Raw genomic sequence first — 23,842 nt, 5'->3', positions numbered from 1 at the left:
CAGATATCATTCGGTTGGTCATTTGGCTATTAAACGGCCGCTGGGACATGGAGGCACTTATCTTAAATCATTTTGTGTAGCATTATTAACTCCTTGATAAGAGTGCTTTTTTCCAACTCTGTCAAATTATAATATGAGCTAGCTTCCCTTCCTACAACTCTTGATTTTAAATGTGTTAAAATTTACATATTTTATATTGGAAAGTTTTCCATTTTCATCTGGAAAACCGGGAAAAGTCAGGGAATTTTAAAATTTATTTTCTGGCAATCCTGATAAGAGAAAAATTAAATAAAATAGTTAATATTAATTAAAAATTCTTTATTCAAAAGATAAAAAACAAAACCGATTCGGCATTGCCTCGTGTGGCAATGGGTAATTCCAAATAGAGAGAGTAAGGGATTTTTGTTTAAAATTATTACACTAAGTTTATATCAATAATTAATAATATATGAATACAATTATTATAATTTAAAGCCAAATAACTGGAGTATTTTCTAAACAAAGATTTCTATTAACTAATGTAATTTTTTTCTTACTCTCTAAAACTTTTAGAGTATGATACCAAAGAATTTAGAGAGTAGGTGTTTACAGTTTCCTTCACTCTCCCCTACAGATTATAATAATTTTTATTGCATAGAAAAATTTCATTTTTCTACATTTGCCAATGAATTTTATAGATTTAATCTTTTAAAGTCGTGTAACGCATTTTATATAATTCGCAAGCAATTTATTTGTTCGGATATGCTATTTTGAGACACAATAAATATCCGCGAGCTTTGGTAATCTTGAGATAGTGATATTTTTCCATCGCATCTCCGCCGTCATTGTCTCTGACACTCCTGCTATTCCTGAATCACAAGTTCGCATTAAGAGGAGTGTGTAACAGGAGCCGGCGCGGAGGCGTTATTGTCGCTCCTTTCCTTCGTTTCTACAATTGCGTCATAACGCACGAATGACGACGGCCCTGTAGCTCGTAGGGATAGAAAGCATACAAATCGAATCGCCAACGATCATTTGTCAAATGAGAACGTCCGCAACGAACGCAGAGCGTTGGCGCGAGCGGCTATCGCACTTAAGAGACCGCGGATTACCGAACAGGAACATGTAGAAGCGAACGAGAAGAAGTAGGAGTAGGAAGAAGAGGAACAGGAGAAAAGGAGGAGGAAAAAGAGAAGGAGGAGGAGGAGGGGAAGGAGCGCGAACAGTAATGCTGGTGGTGGAAGAAGACGGTAAAGTCTCCTTGCACCTACCGTATCTCGCTTGGGAGAGTGATATTTCTATCGTCGACGTTGAAGCAGGAACGTGTTAACAATCCTCGCCTCGGCGTTCAGCGATTGATGGCCGTGGAAAGCAGGATTTATTAATCTCGACTATTATCACTGTCCGCCGTACGGCGCGACTCTATCGACATTTGAGTCAGGTGCAAATAATGATAGGCGATATTTTCGTAAGGACTTGTTTTTCCGGTTATCATCATGTTTTCCAGATAGATCGTTATGTTCTTTGTAAATATCACTTATTATTTATTGTTTTTTTCTTGCGCCTTTTTCTTCTACGCAAAATTCACAAAATTCAAACTTTTTCTCAACGTCTTTTTATTTATTTCATGAATGATTAAACATGTATTATTCAAATAACGATGGAGATGATAAAAAGTTATTTATTGTGTACGCTAAGATTAATATAATTAGAGATTCTGTATAAATAATCGTACAAAAAAGTTTATTTTCGATTTAATAGACATTGCAAAAAATTGTTTCTGCATTCAATGAATAAATGAATTTGACACAATGCAAGGGAATATATTATATTTGGCGAGATAGAGAGATTTTGTATTATTCACGCAGTTGCGCAATTATGACACGCGAGCAGTTACTTTCATCGCCGCAAACGCGCGATTACGGTTGAGAAAGATTAAAGGAATCGAGAGGGAGGAAGAGAGATGTCGATGCGTGGATTGCTTTATTAAATTTTGCGCAATGCAAACGATTTTCTAGCAGCGCACGAACCGATGTCCCATCAATAAATCACGTGGTAGAATGACATCGGCACGACAGTCCCATTGGTATCTTCGATTCTCCAGTGTCCATCATTCTTTTGCACCCTTCTCAATCCCTCGGGTATGTTCTCACTTTTGTATCACCTCTGATCTTGTCATACCTAAGTGCAGAACTGAATTATACTCTGAATGATTTATACATTCCATTGTGAGATTAAAAAAAAATTTTTAGAGGTATAAAGAAACAACAATAATGCACATGTCTCCTAGTAAAATATTTTTCACAAGGAACAAATTTTTATGTTTTTCTTTTATATATTTTTTTTATACATCTTTTGTATCTTATTTTTTTTTTTTAATATTATATATCATATAAGTATTTGAAGATATGAGAAATTGATAAATAAAAAATTTAAATCTGTTATCTATAACAAATCTCTTGCTTTTACGCTTTTTCCTCGCAGGCAGTTAAATCGTGCATCATTTACTTGCATAAATGCGTTCTAACGTGACCAACGGGTGATTGAGTGAGAACACAAACACGTCGACCGAGGCATTAATTTAAAAAGTGAGCTTCGAAATTCCGATGGATGGGAGAGCCGCCACCCACGACGCGACGGTCGGATTTTCGCTGGGATAATGCATTCCGCGCGCGTAAACTATAATATAAAGATTGAGCAAATTATCCCTATACACGCGTAAAATAAGATATACAAAGGTCATGTTACGATAATGTTTATTCTTTCGAATCATTAAGAAATCGATGTTGCGCCGCGCGGCTTCACGGTACATTAAAATCGAGCGCACATTGCCCGTTCGGTGAGAACGAGGCAGGAAACGTGCACGTAATATGCTACAACGCATGCATTGTATTTCATCGAAGTTAATTCGATGCCAAACCCTTCCTTCATGTGTAAAGTTCTTCGCTAATGTAAGCTCAACTCTACGTATTAAACATATTTCCGTATAAAGATAAAAAAATAGACGTAGATCGGAATGTGATCGCTCAAGTATCACACGCTTAATATTCTAAAAAAATATCAGGTGCGATTAATCACAACGCCCGAAAATTAGATTTCTGCTGGGGCTCGATAAGATCCGGCGCGCATCATCAGGGATCTCGACAGCCACTTTATCCCGATCGACGTGCTAGCTCGTTGAGCACTGGAAACGTCTATCAGGAAACATCGAAACGGGCCGAGGGATTGGTCAATCGCGGGGGTGGAAATATCCCGCGGGCCACTTCGAGCGAGTCCGGTGTATACACAAGGTTACGATATTTCCGTGTGTACGAGGCTCGAGTGGCTCGCGGTAGAATGATTGATAATCGATCGTGCCGAACTGGCTGGAGTCTCGTGCATCCAACGAAGATGAATTCGTTCTGCGCCGAGGCCTAATTGTGCACAGTCAGTGGTCCACCATCAGTGGACTCTGTACCGGGTTAAAGCACATCCGCACCTACGCCGAACGAGGGAAAAACGAAGAGCGCGAGCAGAAAGTAAAGAATAAGAGAGAGAAAGAGAGAGAAAAGATATGAATCCGGAGGACGAAGTTGGAGTATCAGAGAGGAGAGAGAGAGAGAGAGAGAGAGGAGGAGGAAGAACAGGTCGCGATAGAGGAAGGAAGAGACGGAGAAAAGGGATATGAGAAAGGCGGCAGCACCGGCTCGTGCGTGGCTAACTAACCCGCGCTGACCCCCTATCGATATTTCCACCTGGAGTTCGACCCCTGAGAATTCCATTTTTTCGCGCGCGAATACATTGCGAGCGAACGAACAAGCGAACGAGCGAGCCAGCCTACGAGCTCTTCCGAGGAGAAGCACTGAAATTCTTTCTTCCGAGACTCTGACTCTCTACCTCGACTATGGTTCGATATCCGTGCGCGAGCGAGCGAACGAGCGAGGCGCATAAAACCCCGCGGGGTTAATGCACCGCTATAAATATAACGCCGTTGAGCCGTGCTTTGCGCGAAATTAATTACGTAACGTATTTACGCCGATGCGGTGCCGTTAGGCGTGATCGAGGACCCCGTGCGGCGAAAATGAGACGAGTCCGCACCGCACGGAGATAATGAATTATCAGTCGCTCGGCTGGTCGCGCGATCGCACCATACCGCAACAAATTGCACGCGTTACCTTATTCTCGCGGGTCTTACGACGCACTCTTTAGGAGTATCTAAACATCGGTCTTTGAGTACTTCCAGGTCGTAAACCTTTGCGCTCATAATCGCGAATGCGGTAATGAACTTATCATAAAATTGCAGATATAATAACAATAACTTAGAAGATTAAAAGGAAAAGTATTGTATCTTTATTTTCGAGCATTTTTAATCTTAACTTTTTTAATGCCATCAATATTGCTCTTTAAAAGATACAATTAGTGCTAATTAATTCTAATTTTATCATCTTTACATTTATTTAGTATTTTGTAGTGAAATGATGAGAATCTTTCAAGAAAAAAACTTATTAGGTGTTGGAATTAATTCGTAGCGTTTTTTAATGAAAGAATGTTATTTATTTCACATGAGCATTAAAAAATACATTAATGAAAGTACTTCCCATCACTTGTAAAACGCTACGAATTAATTCCAACACCTAATATATAATTATACTTTTCATGTATATTTCTTTTCGAAAAGACAGAACTAGCCTAGCCTAAACATTATTGTTTAGATTTTTTTCTAAATAGAATTGCATTGTTACAATTTGTAATGTACGCATCGTAACTCTTTGGTTATAATTTTTTTTTTTTTTTTAAAGATATGAAACTTTAACTTAATCTTTCAAGATGTTTCCAAGTCGTACCTGCGAGCCGACTGATATTCTTTAACAATTTTATTTATTATACTAAGACCGGCTGTTTAGAATAGATAAAGAGAAAAATGTAGGACAAATGTAACGTCGAGAGAGTTAAGCTTATTTGGGCAACAAAATCGATCCATTAGTAAACTCGTTATGTCAAGCGTATACTTTCTACGCCTTATTTATTAGAAATTCTTTTTAATTTGACATAATAGAACGTCATAAATTTCTTTTCAAAAATTTCTCCTTTGACCTAATATATCTCAAATATTGGCTTATTTAAAAGTAAGCAACGAAGTAGGTTCTTTAATCAAATGATAAATTATAAACAGAACCATATCGGTATAAGTTGTGAGTCAAATAGAAACGAGGACATTTCGGTCGGCATTTTACTAAATACGGGGACCGAGTTGCCAACCTTAAGCGGTCCAACAAATTTCAATTGATGACTTTGACTGCGTGACACGCGATGATCGATAACCGTACTATTAAATGATCGATAGATCAGCCACTTGCGTTTAGGGAGAGAAAGGATTCATTTGCCATGGTCGTCGACTCGTTACACTCGAAGAACGTTCTATGTTCTACGTTCGCGTGTCATACTATTTTTCATTTTGCTAACTACTTTCAAATCTGACGATCCAAAGGATGATATTTAGGTCAAAAAAGTTTCGCAAGGCGTCATACAATCTAATCTCTAGCGAGATATTTAACAAGATATTTTGCATAACTTTGCATAACTTTCCTTATTTGCATTTTTCCTCATTGCACGATTATAACGCGAAATTCACTGTTGACAAGTTTATTAGAGAGAGTTCCATGTACAACAGAATTGTGCGTTTTAGATTATGTTGCTGGGACACACTCGTACACGCACTCGCTGTGTGAGAAGAAGAGTCGCGGATTCTCTCTCCCGTTAAAGGTCGCGCATCCTCCGTTCGGACACGTTATAAGTATTTTAGCACGCTGTTTGCGGTTTCTACGGGCACGGCTTACTTACGACCGCGGCGATCTCGCCTATTGACGGCTGATTAGTTTATGGTGATAAGACTTCAGTCGGGATGCGCTCCGCGAGCAACGGGACCTCGCTGCGAGACAAACGGCGATTGCATGCCCACGGGTGAACGATGTGTAACGAAGTAGCCAACTATGCATCAATCGTCGTAAAAGCATCGGCGCGATCTCTCGCGTCGGAAAGTCAATCTCTTCTGGCGTAATCCTCGTCGTTGGATAATAGACGTCGATTCGTTTGTGCGACGAGCAGGCCAAAGCGAATCTCACCAGCACCGTTACGCGCGACGTGAACCTGGATCTGGAAATCGCATATTCATATCCCCAATGTGGCAATGTGTCATAGTGAGACCAGCGATTGATTGAAAGAAAAGAGATAGAAAAAAGGAAAAAAAGATGTCATTGACTGATTTCCAGTGGAAAAAGTCAGCCGTATCGTCGGTTGGTATTAGCGTCAACCGACGACCATGTCGGTGCGAATGCAAAATTTCAATTGTTAATCAGACCGCACCAGCGGGCAGCCTTTGTCGCTTCTGAAAATCACCGCAGGGTTTCGCGGCTCGCGCCAATTTCGCCTTTCATCGTGATTGCTTCCTTGTACGGTGCCGACTACCACGAGAATGGTGCCCATGCGGTGAAACTCAAATTAAAATCCCCGCCGATGTCAGTCGATAATGATAACGAACCACGTCGGAGGTGTTAATAGCCTGACAGGCGTGGATCATCGATTTCGCAGTGACAGAAGCTCCATCGACTGTTTGCGGAAGGAGGCTTGTAGTTAATCAGAATCCTTTCATCTCACGCGCATTCGCTACGGTCCTAAGACTCCCGAAGCTCGGACTACGCCACAATCGTCGCATAACGTGTAATTTCTTCTGTTGTCTGAGAAACGAATTTTTTCATTCATTTTATGTGAAATACTAAAGCTGGATTTAGATTCAATAATTTTTAATAAATAGGGAAAGGTGGAAAGAACGATTTGGCTAACATATTTAAAAGTTTAGCTAGATACAGATCTGAAAATATTTTTATTGGACCAGAATACTTAATGTGCAGGAAATTTAAGCATGATGAACAATGCTGAAAAATTTTTTAATATTTTAGCAACCAACTTGAACATTCTATATAATTATTTTGATGATCTAACAATTATTTTCAGACTTGTATTTATAGCTAAATTTTTAAATACCTACTTTAGCAAAGTCGTTCTTTCCATGTATTTAAATAAAATTGGAGATTTTTCTGGCGTCAGTTATTTTATTTTGCTAAAAAGTAACAGAAAATAGAAATAATTCCGTCCAATTTAATGAAGCTAAATATTCTAAAAGCAATTGAGTAGAAAGCGAATGTAAATGTATCATTTCGAAGAAAATAGCTAGCTCGCTAGAGTAATTTCTCGGCGAAACCGATCATGCACATTCTTTCACAATAAATGTACTTTCCACGGAACTTTTGGTCGCTGGCGCCTTAAACCCAAACAAGGTACACCAAATGCCGTGTGTATAAGCGAATTCACATAATTCGCTCGCGGCACAGCGGCGTTCGTTCGTGCCAAAATAAATCAGCGGTTCGGCGTATGAAAAATAGCCCCGCGGCGTCGTAGGTGTATATATTCGGGTCGCGAAGGCGAACGATCCTAACAAATTGGTCCCGAAGCAAATGAGCCCCACGATGCCGATTTATTATTATCTATTTACGATGCGCCTTAAATCACGCGTACTCGAGAGCCGTTGGCATCTCGCCGGAGAAATCGTGAAGAGAACCGAGAGAACAACAAGAAGCAAATAGTAATATAATCCGAGGCGCATTACGAATCATTTAACCACCCTATGAACCTCGTAACTCTGAATAAAGTGTAGTAATATGTGCCAAGTATTATTCCTTCATCTCGAGCGCAAAACGTGCAACCTTCTGCTGTAAATGTCTATTCGTTTTCTCTTCACATTGGGAAAGACCTGCGAAATTATTAGTGATATCTTTTGAGGTATAATAAATTACACATTTATTTCATGAACTTTTTTTATAGAAAAGAAATAGATATTTAAAAGAATAAGATATTTTATCTTAAAATGTTATCGTACATAAATCTTACGTGCAAGTGAACGAGGTCGTTAAGCACTAAGCTTCAATGATTCAAGAGCTTTAATCTGTTATGCTAAAAACTAGAATAAGCGAGACTAGCTTTTAAAAATTTAATTCGTTATATATATTAGTCTGAACTCCCTAGTAGTCAGTATTACAACAGAGAGCGATAAGATAGATAAATAATTTTAATTTTCGAACAGTTTTGTGTTTATAAAGCTTTAGATAAATATTTTATTATTAAAATGAAATGTATAAAAATCTTGTATTACATTAATTAATTGCAAGAGTGGCCTATTTTCTCATATCAACAAAAATACTGTATCATTCAATATTGATATCATTTTAGGATTAAAAAAAATAACAATTGTGCAAATATGTCACTGAAAGGATTTCATATATGTGCAGTGGTATATTTTAAACGCATTCTCGTCGATCTCCTAAATAATATATTTGTAATACGAAAAAATATTTCTCAGATTCATCGCGACGCACAACGTGTGGAGGCATTGTGAACGTAGTGTAGGCGTCATTTTCATAGAGCATCAAGATGACGGTGTAAACGCAAAGTACACTTCACATTTGCCAAGCAATGGGCAAAAAATGCAAGAGCACCGGTAAGTCCCAGTTTTATGCATTGTTTATGATCGCAAACGTACGATCCCGGTCGCGCGCGCGAGTTTTGGCCTCGGCGAATATCCTGACGAACAGCTAAGGATCGGTATACCTATCGGTGACGTATTGACAGACGTGAACAAATGACACGACGCAGCTGGGGGGGTGCCTGTGGCGAGCCTCGGCTAACAAAGCAGAGAAGGTCCGGCTGTATATCGCGGCCTGGCCACAGGATATTATCATATTATGCTCGTTTGTAACTACAAATTGAGTTACCCCCGCGCAAACCCCGCGGCAGTCTGCTGCGATCTGCGTGTGGACCACTCTCATTGTCAGATACGCATCTCGAGGAAGGACGGCGAACGTCAATCCGCGAACGATACCTTCCTCATGCGATGGATTCTCAACACGCGTTGGAAACAGGTCGAAACCGGCAGTCGCCGGCGGGTGGTCGGTGGATTCCCAAACCAGCCTTGCCGCAAGTATGCAAGTATATTTTTTAAGGTTCGCGTGAAGTTTCGACACGATATCCTCTGACATAATTGGAATGGAAATTCCACGCGGTTCCTACAAGGCATACAAGGCGTACGAGTTTTTCGCGTAATCAATATGCGTAACAAATTTCATTTTTCAAGACTAACAGCAGTTAATAGATCAGGAATTTTTATATAATTATGATATCTCGACGGAAAGTCAACGTCACACAACTTAGTGACATGCATACGTAAGTTATACTCTACGCTCAATCTGAGTCACGTCGGATATCTGCGTTAGATCTCTCGCTGACTAAATAATGTGGGCCAGACAAGCATGTTTAGCGCAGATGTAGATTACGAATATGCGTCATAATAGTGCCTACACTTCCGAAGGTGTGTGCGTGCCTGAATGAATTACACTTCCGCGTTCGAAGAAATCTCGCGTATACAATAAAATCGAAGTTACATTATTTGAAATTTATGTGTGCGAATTTACGTGACGCGTTCAATAGCACAACATTGCATTAAGGAGCATTATGTAACGCGGACAAAGGTCGGTCCGCTTGGTTCCTGTATGAGATTACGAAACCGTAGTAATAAGCTCGCGAATAAATAGTAATAAAAAACGGTGCGAGAACGAGAGAGGTTTCACAGAGACGCTCGTCTGGTGTTAAATCCAGCTCGTTCCCGGCAGATGAGTAATCCTTGATTTGACGCGACAGCCGTGAAGAAACTGTTATACATTGTTCCTTGATCATGGACGTAAGCAACGTGGGCGATTCCTGCCGTTGTATTTATACTCATACACGCATCATGATGCCTCGTTATGTTTATGGGTCGAAACGCTCTGACGACTCTCACGAAATTCTCATACCACCATGCTTGCCTTGAAGACCGTCGCTACTTTGTTTGTTTCGTTGAAAAAATTTTATACTCCGAAAAGCACGCCCGTAAACGTCCCCTTTTGTTTATCGGCGTTTCAACGAGGAGATAATTTATCGTTGATACGATGATTCTTTCTCTTTCTCACACCGACAAATAAAACTGACCGAGATAAGGATAATCATTAAGAATTGACGTAACATGGCATTTTATGACCAATATTTTTCAGCATATAAATTGGATCCGTTAATGATTGCTTATTTGTCCGCGCAACTTTCACACATTTTTATCGCTACATTTATATTTATCCGTTGACTAAAGCGAGCCGTTCAAATGCGGTAATTAGAAGTGTCAGAATATCCTAAAACTATTTTCAAAAACTCATTTTATCATCATCATTATTTTTGACGGTTTCCACAGGAGTGCAACAAGTGCAATAACATTCACAATACAGACCGTATAACAAAGTCTGCAATTTTGTCAAAATGCTATAAGAGAGAAAGATGTATATACTGCAAAAAAATTACATCTAAAATAACAATAATTATAATAGATAGTTTTGAAATCCACTATTAAAAGTATATATTTATATACACATAACATAAAGCTACAAATAAAATATTTCTTACTAGCGTCGTGCAAAAAATGTTACATTGAACCTACTATATAAATCCATTAAACCTACTATATAATCCATTAGAAACCTACGATACCAATTAAGAGTTAACAAAATTGCTGTATAGTCGGACTTTCTCTCTGGCTAGACCTTGTTATAGAGTCTCTAGTTCACGATACATCGGAATAGAGATTTTGTTTAAAATAAAGCATTCGTATGATGAAGTCTCAACCATCTGCAACGTCTACATAGCTGTTCGTAAGCATTGATCTGCGAGTTGGAGAAGAAACAGTCATTCAACGCTCCAACAGTCATTCAACGGCCGGGGCGGCAAATTGCTCGCAATATGTCGCGACACTCCTTCGCTATTTCCGATATCATCCACGCGCGATGTTTCGCGTTGAATTAGCATAAATCATCGTGGGAGGACAATAAAGAGAGTGCGTCCAACGCGCCGCGAGCGAGGAGATCCGCGCTGGGCCGCATTTTACCGCAGCGCGACTGCATGCGCAGCATTCGAGAAGACTTGCATCTGTATGCGGTTACGCAAGGATCCGGCGGTAGCTTCTTTCACTGGTGGTGCACACTCGTTTCCGCTGGCCATTTAGGGCCGGCGGGGGTTGACGGAGGTCGTGTTCCAATTACTCAACACACGAGGGCACCCACCTTCGTCTCCACCTCCACTGCCACCTCCGAGCGACGTCGCTGCTGCCTTTGCTCATCGAGGATGCAACGGCCGGAGAGACGACAATTGGTCGGTGGGAGGACAAACGATCGTTTACCTACGTGCGCGTCGCTTCGTTGACTCGAGTTCGCTCATATTGCGTTATATTTCGCCACCGCTTCTTCGTAAGGGTCCAACTTGCGCGCACCGAGTCCGGTCAGCATCACAAATATAATTTGATATCATGATCCGCCTCGTTTCTCGAGCGCCCCACCGAGACGTAAAAACTCATATCCACGCGCTCGCTCGGGCGTACTTGTCAATTAGCGGGATTTAAATTGCCCGTGTCTGGATCCTTGTGCAAGGCGTGTTTCGCACGGCTCGAGAGAGTGACTAGTAATGTAACTGTAATTAAACAATTTATACAATTTATTATTTCACGCAGATCACATTACATATAAGCAAACGGTATAATTAAATGCTTGCGTCAATTGTTTGCGTCTTAACATAACAAGACAAAAAAATGGAATTTTTCTAACTAATTTGTAATTATGCAATTTAAAGAGATGCAAAAAGATTCTATTACCCTACTTTAATAAAGTTACGCAATTTTATTGAATTTAATCGATCAGTCCGTCAAGCGGGATTCATGAAACGTTCTATGAATTCTGATGTCCCGTTTCGAGATGCACGTCGAGAAATAATTAAAAGCGTCACACCCACGTGCGATCTGCTTCGAAAGACTTATATAAACCGCGCGCGCGCGCGCGCGTGCGTTCGGAACTCGCAGCGTGATTCACACGCGCGCCCTTTCGCTCGTCACCTATCAATTAAGAGATCGAGCGCGTTCGCGTTCGCGTTCACGTCCGTTCAGCGCGGCGAGCGAAAGTACCGTGCAGGAAGTATTACTTACACGCTCGACGAGGCGGGCAGCAGCCGCTTTGGAGATAGCGGAAACTTACGAGCTGGTTCTCGCCTTATCGCCTACGCCCGCGCACGGATCTGATACGATCGACCAGCCGCTGCCGATATCGATCGTGTGACATGCGCGGCGTTCTGCATTGTATAAATGATACTTAATTTACCTACTTGTTTACGCGGCTTGAGTCCGCAGATATATGCGCTATCAAGCTGAACATCGGATAATTGTCACACCACGTCCATGCGTTTCCTTCACAAGGAACTCACCCACGCGTCTGAACTTTGTTTTGATTTCACCGCAACTGGCTGCATTATGAGACCCAATAGCGCTAATATCGGAGTTCGAAGAGTTAGTCACCCGTGCAACGTGCAAGCGTGAGAGAACAGACGCGAACTGCCGCGTTACTTCGTCGCCGATTCTCGCGAGTTCACGCATATGAATCACCCGGCGGCGCCTCGCGCTCAATCGAACTTCCGGTGTCGATTCCCGCGATTGCACGTGAAATCATGCTGGAAAATACTGGAGAAGGTGCGAGATAGCAAAATAGGAGAAAGATAGATTCTTGTGATGTTGATTATAGAAGATGGTCGAAACAATATAGTATATCAATATAATCACTAATAAGATGATTATTACGACATCATATATTGCAAATATGATGCGGAAGTCTGATGAGATTTCACGATGAATCTTCTTAGATCAGATACTAAAACGCATCTTATTGGTAATCAATCTGACGTATCACGCATCGTGTATCAATCTTCTGTAGACTACGGTATATAATATTGCTGCTACAGCTTATACTACTGAAGCTACTTTATCGTAACTCTCATGACGAATTATAGATTCGCTAAATGCGAAACAATGCGGACCTAGATGCAACTTGTTTGCTACTATCACTTATGGAAGAAAAAGGTTCGCAGCACACGATGCACTTGGTGGCACGAAACATATATGTGTACATATATGTAATCGTGCATACAAATACAATATATAATATACGCATATAGACATAGTACCTTCTTGCCAGAAGCAGTTACACTGATTGCCGTGTTTTCAAACTCGAAAGAGCTCCTCCCGGTCCCGTCCGTGGGAACCCACCGAGTCCGCAGACACGGTACGGACTACGTACATACGTACGTATGAGTAGACGAGTGTGGTCAACCATGGAAGAAAGAGTAAGATGGAGAACAAGAGGGAGAGGAAACGGAGGTAGCCGACGGAAAGGGAGCAAGAAGACCAGGGGAAGAGTGAGAAAGGGAGTCACTCCGGGCAGCTCATCACTTGCGAATTAACCCGCCGCTTCCAGTATCACTTCTTCCACTTGCAGCATCAAGCGCGGCCGATTCGATCTCTGATGAGTGTTTACGAGCACCTAGCGTAGCTTTAAACGGTAACGAATGGACAGATCACGAGCATCGAGGCAGACTCGTCCGACAATTCTGGAAAATCAGAATGGTCGGCGATTGGTAACGATTCATAGCTGTCGTCTCTCGTCTTGACTTTCTTACGGCTGAGGAGTATCGCTCCGACACTCGATGTGTCGGGAGAGATCTAAAAACGCACGACTCGCCGCGCAACTGTAGTGATTGAAGGAAGTAGAATCTCGAGAACTCTCTGTATATTTCCAAGACGCGTGCCTCTTGCCGGCGACGTGAAATCAATACTTACGCGCGTAAGCGCGTTAAGCTTGATGAAAACGCCGAGGTCGATAAGTTGATCGGAAATCTAACCGATACCGCGGTATCACGGACACGCAAGAAGTTCACGATGCAGATCGGAGATAAGGGTGAAAGCAACGTTGACGTATTTATGCATGAGCACGTTAGTCGTCAATACGCGCACCTTTCCATAGATCGGCGCAGGTATACGCGTATCCATGCACATATATCAGCGTTATACCTACTGTGATGGCGTTACCCTTTTGAACGATCCTCAGCTTTTTATCTAGAGATTCCATTGTCTCGCATCTTCGCCAAAAACACAAGAAGTATACACGCGTCGGCATAATTTTTCAATTTGCTAGACCCGCCCCGAGATTTCTATCTACTCTCCAAGTTCTCGTTCGGGGTTGCTTCCTTGAGGTAGCGGGTGACCGAGGTAAGGGACGTGGTAGGGTAAGGAGCGATACAGAGGAAAGAGAAGAACACAGAGAGAAGATCGAGGAAGAAAGATGAGTATGTGGGAAGGATGGCCAATTCCTTCGTACGTGACCTTTCGCACGAGAGGACAGGAGCCCCTCGCGAGGCACCTCACAACCGTTTGCCATAACTTTCCGTGCACGGACTTGTATGCATTGGTTCCCTTTCCCCCCCCCCCTCCCTCCCGATGCCCATGGAATCTTAAAATTCCTCGTCGATGATCCTTTCCGTGGAGTTTTCAAAACGCGCGACTTATTCGGATGATTGACGACGTTAACTAGCACTCGACTGGTGTCCTTACATCCATAAAGCAAGGCCAACAGATGACAACCGTATAAACCGCAAATCGCTAATAATAATTATCATTAATGCGCCTATAAAGCAGCGGAAAGAAGCCAGACATTAATAAGGGCCGTTCAAACGCACGCGACTGTTAGCACGAGAGAGGTTACAACTTCTCTACCGTGGATGATCGCCTCGAACCGTGCTTGAACCACATCGGTTTTCTCGTGACCCCACGGGTTCGAGAGAAGTTTCCCCGCGCATGCAACAAACACTCTTACCCGTTATGCTATTTTATATGACTGCGTGTCGCCAACAAAATATCCACGCGATATTGTCACCAAATCGATAGGTGTAAGGCGCGATTGTCCCTTCGTGATTCCGCGTGCGCGGTGAGAAAAGATTACGATTTTCGTCGTTCTCTTACCCTTTGAATTTCTCCTTTTCCTTCTTACTCACCTTAATTCTCTCTCTTTCTCTCTCTCTCTCTCTCTCTCACACACACATACTCATTTTTTTCATGTGTATCCTTCGGGCGAGGTCCTCCACCCATCCTGAGAACCGGCGCGGGCGGAAGACCGCGGTGCTCAAAATTGATGTTGTACCACGAAAGATTCTAAGTAATTGTAGGAATGTAATAAATGATCCCCTTCGCGAACTCGCTAAACAGGTGCAACATTTGCGGTAGACAGATCGAAAATTGCTCAGCCTCCTTTCCCGATAAAGATTTTATTAGCACAGAGTAATTCACGAGCGAAGACTCGAGACGTTGAGAACCATCTTGGTGTGTCTGCGACCTGTGACCCTTCGCCCACACGAGGACGCCATGCACCGCAACGCGATGCAACGCGATGCAACGCAGGCCAGGCCAGGGGCTAGTGGGGGGGAGGGGTGCTCGTAGGGCTCGGCAACGGAGCCTGCGGGGACCCGGGGGTGCCCTCGGTCACCGAGCCTGAGCAGGCAAGCCGATCGCGCGCACATCGCCTCGCGCAACCTGCAAACTCGTACCAACGGCAAAAATACTCTCCCTCGCGCGAGACACTCCCGCGTACGTATCTTAGCCGACAGGCTTTACCCTAAAGCTCGCCTTAGCCGCTACGCCTATCTACTAGAGAGAATTTAACTGTGATCTGAACATGGATGTAAGTTTAAACGTACAGTTATTACTTGTTTAAGATGTGTTTCTTCGAATTTTATCGACAGGTAATTCTATACAAAATACTACATGCGTATCTAACATGATAGTAATTCGTTTTTATTGATAATTTTGTATAGGACGCGTAAGACTTTCAAAGCTGTTAAAGTTAAGCTTCAAATTATAAACGTGCAAAAAGTGTAAGTAACAAGCGAGTGCGTTTATGAAGATGCTGTGATTTGTGAAAATTAAGTAAAAATTATTAAGTAAAAATTTAATGTTGATAAAGCTAGAGGATAAATTCAAGTGAATACGTTTCACATGAGATCGTTCGATACACTGGTTTATTCTAAGAAATATTTACATACGCTTTATATATATGAGTATAAATTTATATAATGATAAATAAATGATAAAATGCGATAAAATGTAAATGCAAATGTAAATGATTTTAAATCGACCGTCCATAACATATCAGTAATTTATAATGTATCTGTTAATTCGATAAGATAATCGGTGTTCGACTAAGGGGCAAATAGGTTCACCGCGATAGTCCGTTATCGGGAATCAGTTCTGTTCACGTTTTTGCGGAACGTAAAGGAGTTTAACGCTGGACCGTTCCATCGTAGGTCGACTGAACTCGTCCAACGAAACGAGCGTGACAACTTTGTCATAAAGATGGCAGACTAACGACGATGTAACTGGAGATGTAAGCTGTAAACCGGCACCAGGAGAGCATCGTTAAGCATAACCATAATTCATCATTTTATTGCAGATTTATCGTTAACTTTTTTTGATGATAAAAAAACTGAATTGAAAGCAGGAAGAAGTTATTGTCGGAATTTATAAAAATAATTTTAAAATGTACATAAAATATATTAAATTTTATGTATATTTTAAAATTATTTGCGAAAACATTTCGAATAACGCAATAATTAACAATATTTAATTTCTTCCAGTTTTCGATCAAGTTTTTAATTCTTATCAAAAATTTAAATGAATTAATTTTAATCCTTTCAAATTGTATACATTGTAATGTACATCAAATTTGAAGACCGTTGAAATTATTTATTTCTATCGATATTATTTGAGATCAAATGTACATAATAACGTATATATATATATATATATATATATATATATGTTGTTAAAACAATAGTCAAAATTTTGAAAAAAATTAATTTTAGTATGAAGTACTTACCTCGGTTTAACTTACTGTTTGTTTTTTTCTTAAAAAATAATAAGAAAAAGATAAAGAATAAATTGAACCAAAATTAAAGTTAACTAATAACATTGATGAAACCGGACTTTAATGATTCTAGAAAAGAGACGATATCCTAAGAAAACTTCGTTAGAAAATATATGACGATTCTCTTGAGAATAAATTTTGTATCGAGTTGTAATACTGCAAGCGTGAGTTGTTTTCTCGCCTGGTCTTCGGGATACGAAACCTATTGTTGGGCCCGCACGACCAAGAGCAGCCTGGCCACGACTCGCACTTTCTATTCGGTGGTCGATTGTCGCTCGTGCCGCGTTTTCCCCGGAGCAAGCGGAGCAGAAGCGAGATATCGCGGCGCTTATTAGAGCCTACTTTGGAATCGGGAGGTTGATGGCGTGTTCGTCGCGAGATCAGCCACGAAGCAATCCGAATTGCAGAGGGATATTCCTCCTCGTCGAGCAACACCGATATTATAGGCTTCGCGAAATATGCCGAGTCGCCACGGTTCGTGCCACGATGAATGATACGCCACAGCGGCGTGCTCTGGTGGTGATGATACCGCCAACCGGAAACGGCCTCTCGGTACTTACTTGTCCCGCGGCACAAACAATCGATCGTACCCAAGCTGCTACGATTTACGTAACGAATCGACGCGGAAGTCAGCCGCGTCGCGAGAGGTTATCGTTGTTATGCCCGCGCTTCCCGCTGAAAGCGGCCCAGCGAAATTGTATTATCCAACGAGTTATCTTATTGAGCCATCGAGTTTGTGCAAATGACGCGCTGCGACATAACAAAGTCACGTCCTCGTGACAGGTGAAAGCTCAGGTGGAGATGTAAATCTCATTGTCTTCTAATTCCATCGCGGAGCAAAAATATCCGTAATATGGAAAATTATAATTAATCTTCTGCGTTATAATCTTAAATAAATTAATAGCGTTGCTATTTCTTTGAATGAAATAGAATATTATTAAACCATTCGGTATTTAATGGTTTTCATGTTTATCTCAGCATCTTATTAAATCTGTATAATTAATTTACGTTAACGTGTCGTCGAGACGTGACACGATATATCCAATCTTCGAGATATACGCAATAAATTCTACGTCTCGCTCGGATCGCCGACTTTTAGTTATACTCATGCATAGGCCGTCTATCTAAAACGCCGTCGTAGGGTTACGGGGTGTCGAGTTATGGAATAAGGGGGCTCAGTGAGGAGAAGTGCGAGAACTGACATGAGTTACGGCCGACCCCATAAATTGCGCTTGGGTCACCTGGTAATTGGCGGGATCCAATTCTCGCACCCAATCAGCAGTATGAACCCGATGACGTCACATATTATCGGCGATTTACACGAGGAAATTAGATTCCGCACGTGTGCCTCGATATTTCGCAATATGTTTGCTCTACGAATATATGACTCTAAATAAACACATCGATATATCTTTTCTTTACGACAATGTTTTCCACACTAATCATCGAATTGATCGATGTTCGAAAAACATGTTTTTTTCTCAAAATGCAAATTCGATCATAAAGCAAAAAGAAAAAGAATAATCTAATATGCTGTATTCAATTTCGTAATGCCATAAATAATCAGATTGTACAACTTCTTTATCTTAATGTCAAGGTTTTTAAGTGCCAGATTTCGAATTTGTCTTTGCCATATTCCATTTTATTTCGCAGAAATCGATGTTTCCATAGTCTCTCGGTGGTATTAATCTTTCCATCGCTTTTAGAAGACTGGTGTAACTGTCGCATGTACAATATCGTAATGAATAAATGACAGAGAGAATTGTGATGAATGAAGGGGGGTACGAGGAAGTGTGCACGGGAGTGAAGAGAACAGCAGATCTATAAGTCGCTTAAACCCTGTTAATAATCCGACTAGCTGTTTCAAGATTAATTGCCTACAATTTATTTGCCGCACTGATAGATGTCGTTTGTACAAACGGCCATCAGTTAAAACGATTATCGTAGAAAGCTTCCGTTACGACTATTCTACGCGAATGAGAAACAATTACGTTCTCGATATGATAAATATGTAATTTATCATTTTATCATTTTATATTTAATGTTTTTCTCGTCAGAGTAAAAAATAGAATAACTTATATAAAACTACTCCCGAGTTTCATGTGATTACGAGCCATAATTTGAAAAAAAAATCAATTTGCGTCGGATGGATCCATTGGCACACAATCGCTTACTGTCTACATTTATATCTTAGCAAAAAAACTATTTCAACGAGAAGAGCTGCTAATTATCGGAAAGACGTGTTCGTTCGCACGGAGCTATAAATTGAATAGTTTTAAGACAGATAGAAACTAATGATAAATAATAGGTAGAACGTCCTCGTACTTAATCGACCAACATATTTCTGTTTTCGAGATCCGCTCACTCTGTGTTTCATGGTTCTTCTCTTTTGTTTTCTTTTGACTTGTTCGCCGTGCCCGCTTTTTTTTCTCACAATCTGTCGACCCGATCTCTCGACTCCTTAGAGAAATTGCACGTGACAGTGATCATTAGAAAAGCTAGTGAGGTTTCATTAAATAGCAAGAAGAGTATCATCGATATCGCAGGAGCACGACGCCGAAATGACTGGTTTCGGTAATCGCACCGCGGTGGTCCACGTTTAGAAAGTTGAAGATCCATCGTCGTTAGAGGTAAAAGAGCCCCGCGGACAAAAGCGCGAATGATTCAAAGAAGCAAAAAGGAGCTGCGCGGAAATAAATGATGAGCGGTTAATTACGATTCAGTTCGAAGGGCACTGATTTTTTAACAGGCCATGAAGAGAAAGAGAGAGAGGAAGGGAGGGGGATCAGAAAAACACCTTCCTCTCCTAATGATTTCCTTGCTCTTCGCGAAATAACCGGTGATCGTTACGATTTTGTCAATCATAATCTAGCTATTTTCACAGTAGGAGAGCAAAACAATTAAATAATAAAAAAAACTTCCCGCTTCTATATAACAGTTTATCTGTATTTATCTGTAAGCCAGGATCTCAGGATACGTAAGTATACCGCGAGGCAATTTACAATCTCAATTTGCAGTTTGTACGCTTCTAATTTAAACTGCGGGTTTCGGCAATCTCCGCGTTTCTCATGACGACAATTCAACAAGCTCGAGCTTCTCTCGATGATGCCCACGACACGGCTGGGACATCCGCAAACCTGGCAACTCTAGTGACCGCAAATCCGGCCTATTATTCCCCAGCAACATTTTCTTCTCCTTTTTTCTTCTCCTACCCTAGGTACATTCGTTATCCTCGTCATCGTCGTTAACGACATCATTCTTCTTCTCGAACCGGTAGAGTAAAACTCCGCAGAGCGTAATGGAATCCGCGGATTGTTGGAAGGCGACGTACATTGGTTGTCCGCAACACTCGAATTCTAGTCACTGGCGCGACGAAAGCGAGATCGTTTGCAAGCACGTGCACGTAGAAAAAAAGAAGGTATGCGATTTGTCATTTAAGGAGCAGGACATAAGGAGATGAGGTAAACGATTGCCGCAAACCCGAATCTCGTTAGCGACGTGACGGCGGTCGGCTCGGAGGATGACGAAGGCGCTCTCGGGATCAGCGATCCATGCCGCGAGCGAAACGGCTAAACATCCGTTATTTATTGGCTCGACACGGCGTGGCGCACATAAATGCAATAATCTTTTAGCGCGAGATACTCGCTAGGAATGCATATTTCGCCGGTGGCTCGCCCACGCCAACGCTGGTCGGTAGGTCCGATTGTTCTCAGGATATACCCCGGGCTTTGCTTTACTCAGCTGGTTAGTTCGCTGCCCAACCTTCAGCCTGGATACCCGGCATAGTTCGCCTACAGGTCCTACACTGGCGTGTGCACTCTCCTCTCTTCTTTTCGGAGCAAGATAAAACGCTACGGTCTTTCTCTCTCTCTCTCTCTTTCTCTCTCTCTCTCTCTCTCTCTCTCTCATTCTCCCTTGTCGCTCTCACTCTTCATGCGTGTCCCACTCCCCCTTTCTTTGTCCCTCATTTCTCTCCCGGCCTGTCTTCTGTCCTGTCTCATCTCATCTTGCCTCGTCTCGTTCTTCGTCTCATTGCACACTTCTCCTCCTGCTCCTTCGTCGTCTTTCCTCGCGCGATTCGCGTGTGACGCATCACAGCCACCCTGAGAAACGCGCCCACGCAACGCTCAGGCTCGCTTGCGATTCATCGCCTGCAGGCTACACCTGCCGTGTTTCTACCTGTACCGGGTGATCCCAAAATCCGGGTTGCGTTGACGTCCGAGTTGTATTTATGTATTTGGCATCTCACTTCCTCTCTGATGAGTTAAGAAATAGTATCAAGATCTCAAAAAAAAAAAAAACACGAAATTAAGGAGATGTTGCTGTGACGGAATTATCGACATTACGGGGTTAAAAAGTTCGAATTGGTTTTACAGAATTGTATAAAGTTTAAATAAGTAAAAATGTTCAATTTTGTAATTCTATCTCATTAGCATCTTTAAAGAGTTCGTTCCAAGAAATTTAATCGCTTTAGTTTTTAAATGCAGAATTCTATGAATAGCATCACTGAATATGTATAAGGCATTATATGAAAATGTATAACGATTATTTTATCACCTTAAATTAATAGAAAATTAAGCGGGACGATCACTTCTGTGCGATAGATTTATCAATAGATCGATTGCGAGGAAATTGCAACTCGAGACTCCATGGGACGTTTTCATCCATGTTCATATACCTTCCGCAAAAGCGATACCGGATGTAAAAGGAAGCAGACAGGAGGGAGAGATCCGCAATACACGTAATTACAGGTTGCGCGTGCGTGCACGCAGAGAGCGAACAGCAAAGTCCCTTCGTGCTGGTCGAAGGAGAACGTCCTGTTCGCGACGGCCAGAAAGGGGCAGGGCGCCGTATACTGATTTATTGAAACACGTCCCAGCCGTAGTCGCTAATCACATTTTAATTATTAGACACGTTCCGACCACACCGTATGAAAAAAAATTCGGGAGTCTAAAGGTCTTAAGCTTTACGTTACCCCCCAAAGACATAGAGATATTTTGTAGATAATTCTTCCTCGTTGCGAGACTCAACAGGAAATTCTTAAGAATCTTGAGAAGTTGCGATGGTAATCGCCAGATGAGATCTTGTCTACATCAATTTTACTGTCACATCGTACTTAGCTTTGATACTTTCGCTTAAATCGAGAGAGAGAATTTGGAAAGTTAATGTTTTCCGCAAGGAAATGCCAGAAATGCAACGTAAAGGAACTTCTCAAGTAAGAACATAACTAGGATATCTAAACAAGTAAATAATGTACAATCAAAGTTGCGACAGTAATAATCAACAATAAGAGTTGCGGCATTGAAGTGATTACCTCGTAACGTTTGAAAGCGATGTTATCATTCGTTATCAGTAGGATACGAAATATCAGAGGCATCAAAGTACTGCGTGTCTACGCAACGCCCGCAGAAACATCCGAAGCTCGATTTACGTCGTAAATCTGACCGAGTGAGACATATTTTATTGCGCCGACGTAACGAATGGATGTTCTTGTGCGCATTGCGCACCAACCTCCATTGAGTCCCTGCTACGAAAATATTAATGCAACTTCATCAATCATGCTGCATAAACAGTAGGTCAAGAGGAGGATTTACCGCTCGCAGCAGCGATCAGTACGCACACAGCAGCCTGACGAACGAAACCACGAATGATTTTAAACGAAACCCAACATCGTTTTATCGAGCATACTATTATTGGCTTTCTCAGGAAATGGATTGTCTGGAAAGATGAATATTTAGAATGGTTTGCGAATTTTGTCATTGAATATTTTTGATGACTTTCGCTTGAAAACAATGAACACGGATATTTTCCGCTGATTGATATATTTCAACATTTCAATAAAGAAATTAATTTTTAACCTTTAAGTAGGTAAATAGTTCAAAGATAAATGTTTCGTTGAATTAACTATTCATTTTTCATCAGAATTCTAGTTAATTCAACCAAATATTTTTTTCTATATATTTTTTCTATACGCAAGTTGTTAGGTGAGATGTTCAAAAACCCTTTCGAAAACATTTTAAAGTTATGTTTTTTACTAATATAACTAAATATACACATGTATTATAATTAAATTTCATATTGTATCCAAATTTACATAATTAAAATTTAATTACATAATTTACTAGTAAAAAATATAACTACAGAATTAAAATAATATATGAGACAGAGGAATGTAAAATAAATTTTACAACTTTTAGACTTATACTTTTTATTTTTTTTTTTTTTCAGAAAAAGATTTATAGCGATCAAGATTTTATAGTTTAGAAAACTGTATGTAAAGTACTATGGCTGTCTTAAAGATTAATTAAAAGATTTATTGCTAAAATCGGACATTCAAGATATTTTATGAGGCGGTTCTTTTTTTTTAATTCAGATATAAAAACTACGTGCGTAAATGGCACGTTAAATTTCAACACGTGGCTTACGAACATTAAACATGTGTCAAAGGAATGACCTCAATTTCTCAAAGAGAGCTAATCTCGATATAACCGAGAAGTGATGAGTCAACCGCAGTTTCGCCCGTTTGAGGGCCCTCGGGCATATCGCGAGCTCCAAGAAGAAAGAGAGGCGAGGGAGAGGACGTGCGTGAGTTTCACCGAGCGCGTATTCCCATGGGGTCACGCGGCAGATTTCTGGATTACGTACGATCCAGGCTTTTGATAGAAACTTATATGGCAAGGAAGCGGATGGCGCATTCGGCATTAAGGAAGTACGTGAGTCTAGAACGCAAGGCACTTATGGGTGCGTTGTCATATCTTTCTCTTTTTCGCGATACGCGTCTCCTACATATCCATGTCCTCCACATACGTATATCTTCACCTTTTCCCTGCGTTTACGAATTGCCTAACATACATCCAAAACATCACCCAGTAGATGAAATTTAGAGTAGATGAAATTAATAAGAATAAATCAAATAAGAGACAGGCAGTCCTATATTTATAGGATTAGTTTTAGGTACTCTGTAAAAT

The 23,842-nt window shown here is 41.1% G+C and overlaps 1 protein-coding gene across 3 annotated transcripts in view; it reads right to left on the bottom strand.

Moving 5' to 3' along the window:
* LOC147910662 (uncharacterized) overlaps positions 1–23,842 on the bottom strand; it is a 446,179-nt gene that overhangs the window by 361,864 nt on the left and 60,473 nt on the right. For 2 of the 3 annotated variants that reach the window (XR_015548454.1, XM_087416741.1), the window contains exon 1: positions 12,235–12,456. The exons of the other annotated variant lie outside the window; for it this stretch is intronic. Coding sequence is in view for 1 of the 2 variants with exons in the window: in XM_087416741.1 (XP_087272867.1) it covers positions 12,235–12,284 (50 nt within the window). In the remaining variant the exon portion in view is untranslated. Of the gene's footprint in view, positions 1–12,234; positions 12,457–23,842 lie in introns of those variants that run through there. 3 annotated transcript variants of the gene reach the window in all.

This window comes from Acromyrmex echinatior, chromosome 2 (genome assembly GCF_024713525.1).
Source record: "Acromyrmex echinatior isolate Ae372 chromosome 2, ASM2471352v2, whole genome shotgun sequence".
In the NCBI taxonomy this organism is placed as follows: Eukaryota; Metazoa; Arthropoda; class Insecta; order Hymenoptera; family Formicidae; genus Acromyrmex; species Acromyrmex echinatior.
The sequence above is the reverse complement of the archived record's forward strand: the minus strand, read 5'-3'. Positions and strand labels throughout refer to the sequence as shown.